Source organism: Orbicella faveolata, unplaced genomic scaffold (assembly GCF_042242905.1).
Source record: "Orbicella faveolata isolate gen_17 unplaced genomic scaffold, um_ofav_v1 contig_25, whole genome shotgun sequence".
Lineage (NCBI taxonomy): Eukaryota > Metazoa > Cnidaria > Anthozoa > Scleractinia > Merulinidae > Orbicella > Orbicella faveolata.
Genome location: NW_028301553.1, coordinates 28186032 through 28193968, shown reverse-complemented (window position 1 = coordinate 28193968; position 7937 = coordinate 28186032). Strand labels below are relative to the sequence as shown.

Here is a 7937-nt window from a genome sequence, read left to right as displayed (position 1 = left end):
TTAGTAGGGTTTCAAACGGTCAGATCCGTACGCTTTAAAACTGACAGACCTGCCTAGATTCCCTTAGAAACGCATCTTCAACGTGCAAATCAAATCCCAGGTTAAGGTTTCAAGCTATAGGAAATCCAAGTGATTTATAGACAGCTTATTTATAGGCAGCCCCCTTTTTTAGAGGTATGTGGTTTACTAAAATTTAAAAGTAATTTTACATTTGCACGGTAGTCAATACTGATAAATACAGTGGTTTCAACGGTGCGGGACATTTTTATGACTTCGTATAACAGGCCAAGAGGGAGTAATGGAACAGCCAGTTATTAGAACGTGGTAGAATTGGGGTTGTATACTTACTGTTATTTCTATGCCCGTCAAAATTCCCTTAAAAAGTCGACGGAGATTTTCGTTCAAATTAACGCGTCCAGTCTTCCAGTCTATTGCAAATACCGCAATTAAAATAAGTCCTGGAAAGCCATTTAGTTTCCACTTCAACAACGATAGTGAACAATGGAGAAAAATGGAATGTTTGTTCATTCTGTCTCCCCAAAATCAAAAGGTGTACCTTTATTTTTTTCTAAATGGAAGTTTTGAGTTCTGTTGTACTAACTCTTTTTCAAAATTTATTTTTCTCCTTCCCGGCGCCCACCCCGTCGGGCAGCGCGCAGTTGTCACTCCAGTTCTCTCTCGGTTCTTTTTCCGCGTCCGTGGGAAACAAAATATTGGCAAAAATCATAGCAAGGAAAAGCCCTGAAAGGTTGCAGACTCAGTGCTGCCAGAACAATAATTGCCACAAGAAATCGAAAGGCTAACGCCTATGAGCTAATATAAGAACAATTTTCAGATTGCGACAGACCCAACTTCAACTTTCTGTGGCCAAATGGCGCGGAAGGAAAATAGCCAATCCCCTTTTGAATCCCTTCATGAATCACGTGTTCTGTCACATGCTGGTACACGTGATTGACCTGACCTTGTAGCTTTGATGGACAGTTTCCAATGGTAACAACCTAAAGGGGCGATGGAAGGGAAGCTGATCGAAGTGACGTACATTATCATGTGATGTTCGTTGTCCTCGTGGTTTATTTCGTCGTTTCTCTCTTCTTGTTCACATGACCAGTTTGTTTGACCCCATGACCACGACTCCGCACTCCAGTTCTCCGACTCTGGACATGCTCGACGGGTCTTTGGACCCTGAGAAAAATTCACCATTACAAGATCCCAAAGGATCCGATCCAAGCCAAGTACCCGAGCCAGAAACTGTGACAGTGACGGTTTCGACCGTTTCTGACGAACAAACTGCAGCTGCTCTAGTCGGACAACAAGCGAGTGCTGCTTTTGGTGATCCAGGTACCCTTCAGTTCCAGTACAGGCCCGACACAAACGGTGTACAGGCAACGGGATTCAATGGCGGCACGCAACAAATTCGAGTTGTCCAAGTCCAAGCAGCCGATCCTACTGGCGAACGGGTAGATGCTGCGACGGCAGCGTTCGCTCCGCAAGTGCAAACTGTCATCCAAAGCCCGTTCAGCAATGGTTCTTCTCCAACACACACAGTCGAAGCTGACGGGGCCGCAGACGGAGCAAGATTCACGTACTTTCAGCCGGCAGACGCGGCTGCTACAGCGACGGTGGTTCAGGCTGGCGGAACTGATTCTTTAGAAGCTAGCGCTTACACGGTGAGAAACATTCCAGTGTCGCTCACACAGCCTTCGTCTCCTTCCCAAATGCCGATTACAATGGCCGAGGCCCAAACCATCACGACAGTTGGGACTGCGGCAGGTTTGCTACACGTTACTTTATACAACGGCTAACTTTGATTTTTAATGAAAGTTTTAAAATGTCGTTGAAGTAAGGAAGGTTAAATATGTCATGTTTTACGACTATAGGTGGGTTCTATGTTATGATGTCGCCCCAAGATGTTATGCCAGGAGGAAATCAGAGGAACATTGCTCCAGCTATAACTCACAAAATCACAACGTAAGTGGCTGTGAAATCACCGTAATCCGAAAAATTCTGTTAATTGATTTTCTACCTCCGAAATAATATATATGTGTTGAAATCCTTGGCCGCTTGAATTTGCCAGTCTTTTTATGGATAATCTTTTATTTATAAGAAAATCTATCTTCCCTCTCGATATTTCCGCGATATGTGAATCAACCCCGGGGAATCAAATTGAAGCTAAGGCCTTTACAAAGCTAAAATATGGTGGTGATAACATAAAACCGCAATGTGAAGTTTTCAGCATAAGCACAAGTGAAAAAAAATAGCTATCAGGTCCGTTTCCTGGTAGATTGCAGTCGACAATCGAACGTTTTATTGGGCAGGCCTCAAGCCACACTAAATGTAATTTGATTCGAATAAATCGATGACTGTTGTTGTATCTAGGCGGATTTTCACTCTTCAGTTCACGAAAGCGTTTCTTTTCAACATACCTTCACTGAGGTGAGCCTGTCCTTGAAGAACAACCTCGCTGTGTTTTGAGAATTGTTTTGTATTTTTGAATTCACCGGCACCTCTGTCATGTGTCCCACATGATGGTTCGGTTGTTGTCACATGATGTTCCTTCAATCATGTGACGGTCGTTGTGGCTATACATTTCTCGTTCGAAGGACAACTTAACACGCGAACGAAGGTTAGATTGATATTTTCCGATGTGGAACCGTACAGGACAGGTTAAAATCATGGAGGTTGTGTATGTTTTAGATAATACTATTGCTCTTAACAGAAAACTTGACGCTCCGAGAACTGCCAGAGACGAAAAGAGACGAGCAACTCACAATGAAGGTACAAGAAACATTTGATGCCCTAGATGCCAAACTATTTTAGCTTTATAAGTTGTATTATTATGTTTGAGTGGTGAACTCGTAATGCCTTCTTATCTCTAATCCTCTTCACGGCTTTCATAGCGAAAGTTTAAAACCTTTGTATCTGAAGTAAACGAAATATTGAAATTGCATTGCCTTGGAGAGTGAACTGCTATTCAGAGAACTTTTGCGTTAGAAATGGATATGTGATATTTGTTACCATATATGAAAGCATATTAACTTAACTGTGAATTAAATCAACAGTGCTAAGTTTTTATGTTGTTTTCTTTTTCTTTGTTAGCCTCTTAGGTTATTTCGTAGTTATTTACCAGCTCTTCTCAATTCAGATTGTTGGTAAAAATTGCTTGAATTCCAAAGTGTTATTAGCATGAAATTAATTGCTAGAGTTTTCTTTGCTCGATCTGATACTATGCCTTCTCCTTTAGTTGAGCGTCGCCGCAGAGACAAGATAAACACATGGATCAACAAACTGGCTAAAGTAGTCCCTGAATGTTGTCAAGAACAATCCAAAGCTGGGCAGGTCGGTGGATCACAGAATATAGTAAGCAGTGTTAAGTTTATTTTACCATTTACATAGAGTTCTTAGTGCGTTCCAAGAGATTTGCCAGAGGTGGGTGCCCTTGTTTGGCACCCATCGGAAAGCAACAAGAGAGGCCCATAGGAGGTTTCTCTCAAGGGCCAATTTTTAGCCATGGATATGTGAAGCGTAGAAACTCAGATGTAAACAAGTTGATTTGTCAACAACCAATATTCAGTAATTCACAACATGCCAATTTGTCCCTCGCTTGTCTAAAGAAATGCCACAACCTAATACATTGAAATACACTTTGGCTTTCCTTCGATACATACTCGTTGCGGTCAGCACATATGTAATCAAGTCATTGCTAGTGGCTGTTTGAAAGACTAATAGGTTTAACTTTGTGTGTAGAGATTGAATGTCAAGCCAGAAGAGTTTTTGATTGAAAGATAAACAAAGCTGTTGGAAACATCAGTAGCACAACTTATCTGTTCATCCAAACAAGACACTCTTGTCGCCAACGCAGTTAGAAAGCTAGATATGTACACAAAATTATCTACAGTAGAGTAACGAAAAAAGTCATGAAAGGGTGAGGTGTTCCGGGAAATTTGTAAAGGTGTCAAGAAAAAATCTTTAATTTTCAGGGGTGGATAAACTTTGAAATTGTAATAAACAAAACCTTAAGATGAGTATTGTGTTTCAAGGGCAGAGTTAGTTTGACTTTTTTATGTGACCTTGTTAATTACCTTCAAAACCTGTTCACATATATTGCAGTTGATCGGGCAGACCTCTCTGTTTTGTAAGCAATGTATCCACGACTTCTTTATAGTTCTTATTTGATTGAAAACTGCTAACATCATGGCTGACAACTCATAACAATACTCTCTGTAACTCGGGCAGGTGACCGGTCTTACTGAAAGCAACAAAAGAATTTAAGACTTTCTAGTACTTTGTGCCCCCGTGGCCCATGTTGGAATTGTACACTTAACTGCTAGACTTTTAAAGGACTCTTGACAGTTCAGTAAGATATATCTATTGTTTATTCAACAGAGTAAAGGTGGGATTCTATCAAAAACAGTGGATTATATAAATGAGTTGAAATCACACAATGCAAGAATGGTGGAAACCATCAAGGACAATGAAAGGTTGAATATAGACACAGAGCTTTTACGACAGCAAGTCGAGGAGCTTCGACAAGAAAATGCATTGCTCAGGGCACAGTTGCAGCAGCATGGAATTGAACTTTCCACAGGGCCATAGAGCCTCTAAATGTTCATGTTCCTTCCATAGTTTATTGCTTTTCTGTGTAAAGACATCCCTCTGTATACTTGCATAAACAGCCTGTGTGGCGGCACTCCTTTTCAGAATTTCCAAGATTGTCATCGGAATTTCCTCCTCTTGTGTGCAGTGAATTTTTACAGCAGACTCTATTTTTAATCAATACTTGTCAATCCTAAAGAGATCTGATCCTTTACTGTCGCAGCCTGTGTGTGCCGCAGGTCTCGTTACTGTAGTGGCAAGAGGTTATGTTTCATGCTCCAAACAAAGATGTGTAAATGTGTTTACCTTGTAGAAAGTTATGTACAGAGAGATGTGTTATTTTAGTGTAAAACAAATGCAGTCAACCCAGGTGGGGAGACTTTTGAAAGTGATAGGATGTTCCTTGTATCCTTAAAGATGATTTCTAGTCTGTACTATGCAGTCTCATCACCCATGTTTGCGAGTCTCACTCAGTGGGATGCGAATCTATGTTGTTCGTTACAAACCACTTACCTTATCTTTGAGGCAATTTAAATTCTTTTTTTCAACAATTTCTTTAATTTTTAGAGCCATGAAGCTGTATCATCCATTAATAGCAGTCATGAAACTTTGACTTTACCTCTTGTAAGTTGCTACAGAATGTCACATTTTGTGACATCGTACCTGAATCAAAACAAAAACGTGAATAAACTCTCCAGAGTGCACAAGGGTCTGCACAATTCAAACTGGAAATCATCTTCAAGGTGTGGAAATGCTTCCTTTGTTACCACTTTGGGTGTTCAATTGAGTTATTGTTCTACCTATTGGGATGTAAACTGTGCAAGTGGAAAAAGAGTGCTTGATACATTGGACCCAGTTGTTCAAAAGAAGGGAATTCTTATGCACTGGATATCCCATAGATTTGGCAATCTTTTCCCGCTGTATAGCTTGCACTGGTCATGGTATTCTTCTGGGTGCCAAGAGTGCTTTTACTTTCTCTGGTTCTGGTAAAAGAACATGTGGGGTATTTCCAGAATTAAGTGTAATCTTATAATGCTTATGGTTGTTTTGTAACTTTCAGGAAGCATCTCTGTCACTTTTTAGAGTCCCTCATAGAGTAACTGTCAAAGGGAGGGTTTCACAGTTCGTCTCATGTCTCGAAATCAAAATACTTTTGTTCACCTCTTATCAGTGTTATCGCTTTAAAACCCCCACTCAGATGTAGATCAGTGATCACTTGCTATAGTTAGTCGTGGCAGAATGACAGTTGACCAAAATTCTCAGAAGATTCAGTGGATTTTACTGACACTGTTGACTTTTGAATTTAGTGTTAACCCCTACCATTTATTCTACGGTTGATGATTTTACGGCTATTTGCATGCAAAATTAGGTAACTTGCTTGCAATTGGTTCATAAACAATGAAAAACTGGGCCTGTGCCAAAAAGCGAGCACAGGCGAGTAAATAATACCGACACATGTTGAACTGTAAAACCCTCCCTTTAAGTGGTTCAACAACAGTAGTAAATTTCAAAGGTTATGAACTCTTAATTTTTTTCTTTGTACTTTAATGAAACATTAAATTTAGTTTACTTTTTGTGGTTTTAAATAGCTTATGTAGATAAATATTATGTACATCTATGACTTAATTAAACAGAATATGCTGTGACAGCATCGAGACATTTAAATATCAGAATTCATGTTTTTTTCTGAGTCACAATATTTAAAAAATTACTGAATTTTCTCAGTTACTTGGAACAGCCTGTCTGAAAAAATATTTGTCAGCCAAAAACTTGGTGTCATCATGTTAAGCTAGTTAGATGCCTTTAGTATAACTTCCCGTCCATGTGAATCTTGTGGGTTTTTAGTTGAAAATCAGTACAAAGCAAGAACACTTTGAAAGGAAGTATTGCTCTGTATGTTATCTTAAACTGGATGAGGTTTTCATCATATCCAATCTTCAATAGCTGGTGGGATTGCCTTTTAAAATGGTGGGATTTCACACTCAAGTGTTTTATAATTTATTAACAAATTCTAAACTGGCTAAGCTCTTAATTCTCATTCACCCACTTGTTTCCCTTGCTCCACTGGCTAAACAAATGTGTTCTCTGTGCCTGAAACAGAGAACCTGAGGCAACATCCTATGAGCCATGCAGGATTGCGAGACACAGAATTGTCTGTGCAATTAGCCAATCAGTAACTTTCTCTCTTGTGATGGTAGTTGCTGACCCAATATTGCAGTTAAATACCTGATAACACATTAAGTTGAGTATATGTATTCCTTGGTCTCTTGTATTTTTGTTTCTCTATTGATTACGTCAACTGTGTCTTCTACACCAAGTAAGAGCCGGTCTTCTGAGATTGATCCACAGATGGGGGGCTGTACCAAGAGTATCAAACCAATCATCTTGCTTCCCTGAGTCTCAAGGTCATTTGCTCTTCCAGCTCTTATAAGGTCCCTTCCGATTGGCTGACTTCCTTGGATTATTTAAATATATTTTTTACTGCCGAGTTTGTTAAGAAAACATGGCCTCCATGTTGTGAAATAACATGATTGTGAAATGGGCCACTTCCGAGTTGTCTTTAAAAATTGCCTTTCCATCAAAACGAGTCCTCCGGCAAAGCCATAATTAGTTAAAAACTTTTCAAGAGCATGGTTGTTAGTGCAAATCAGACAGTTTTCCATGCAGACTTGTTTTGAAACAGGTCGCTCTGAAATGGCCCATTAAATTAATCTCATTCCCAGGGTCTCATCTCTTCTGAACTTCACGGCAGAAAACGGAAAGGGCCTGGGGTCAAGATTGAAAAATTTGACTGGTGCGCAGGGGATCCTAGGGTTAACAGGGACCGCGGGGTGCAGGAAGTGGTAGGGCTACAGCCCTACCACTGTCATTGCTGAAATTCAATTTTTAGGGCTCCAGATAGCACAAATGCAAGATAACTGGCAATACACTGACCTTGACGTTTGATTTTTTTTAGCCCTACCACTTAAAAATGGTCTCCGCCGTCCCTGGTTAATGCAAATGACAAAGGCAAGGCAAGATAAGGCAGAGCAAATGAAAAATCCAAAACCTGAGAGAGGCAGAACGCGAGACACGGTTCGAGCGCGGTTGCTTCTTTCTCGAAGCTTCACCCTCCACATTCCACGCTGCACGTACGCCCCCTGGGCACTAGCGTTTCGCGCTCCGCTCGGCTAAACCGCCCGTTGTCCACGGGAAAATTGGGATGCAAGTAATCAAAAGATCTCTTTTAAAATTATTGCAAATAGAGACAGTTACAGAAAAAAGCTCTTCCTCTTTGATATCATGATACTATGCAGCTCTTCTTGAGAGAATCTCTTCTTGGGTTGAATCACGCCAGCCGGAAT

The 7937-nt window shown here is 40.4% G+C and overlaps 1 protein-coding gene across 3 annotated transcripts; it reads left to right on the top strand.

Moving 5' to 3' along the window:
* The first annotated feature begins 39 nt into the window (after positions 1–39).
* Positions 40–6258, top strand: LOC110055318 (upstream stimulatory factor 1-like). Of its 3 annotated transcripts, XM_020761699.2 has the most exons (6): positions 40–174; positions 1109–1770; positions 1878–1968; positions 2717–2775; positions 3242–3357; positions 4384–6258. In XM_020761699.2, the coding sequence occupies exons 2-6, from the start codon at positions 1122–1124 to the stop codon at positions 4591–4593; spliced, it is 1125 nt and encodes a 374-aa protein (XP_020617358.1). In that variant the 5' UTR covers positions 40–174; positions 1109–1121; the 3' UTR covers positions 4594–6258. The 3 variants fall into 3 exon arrangements, with proteins under 3 accessions (XP_020617358.1, XP_020617359.1, XP_020617357.1); XM_020761700.2 differs by lacking the exon at positions 40–174 and having other exon boundaries at positions 1048–1770; positions 3242–3336; XM_020761698.2 differs by lacking the exon at positions 40–174 and having other exon boundaries at positions 1051–1770.
* Positions 6259–7937: the final 1679 nt, after the last annotated feature.

Bases quoted from the DNA above. Each gene is read 5' to 3' on its own strand.
- LOC110055318 (XM_020761698.2), top strand. From the start codon at position 1,101: ATGACCAGTTTGTTTGACCCCATGACCACGACTCCGCACTCCAGTTCT. The intron at 1,771-1,877 runs GTTTGCTACACG...TTACGACTATAG, and splicing joins GACAGTTGGGACTGCGGCAG to GTGGGTTCTATGTTATGATG. The intron at 1,969-2,716 runs GTAAGTGGCTGT...TGCTCTTAACAG, and splicing joins ATAACTCACAAAATCACAAC to AAAACTTGACGCTCCGAGAA.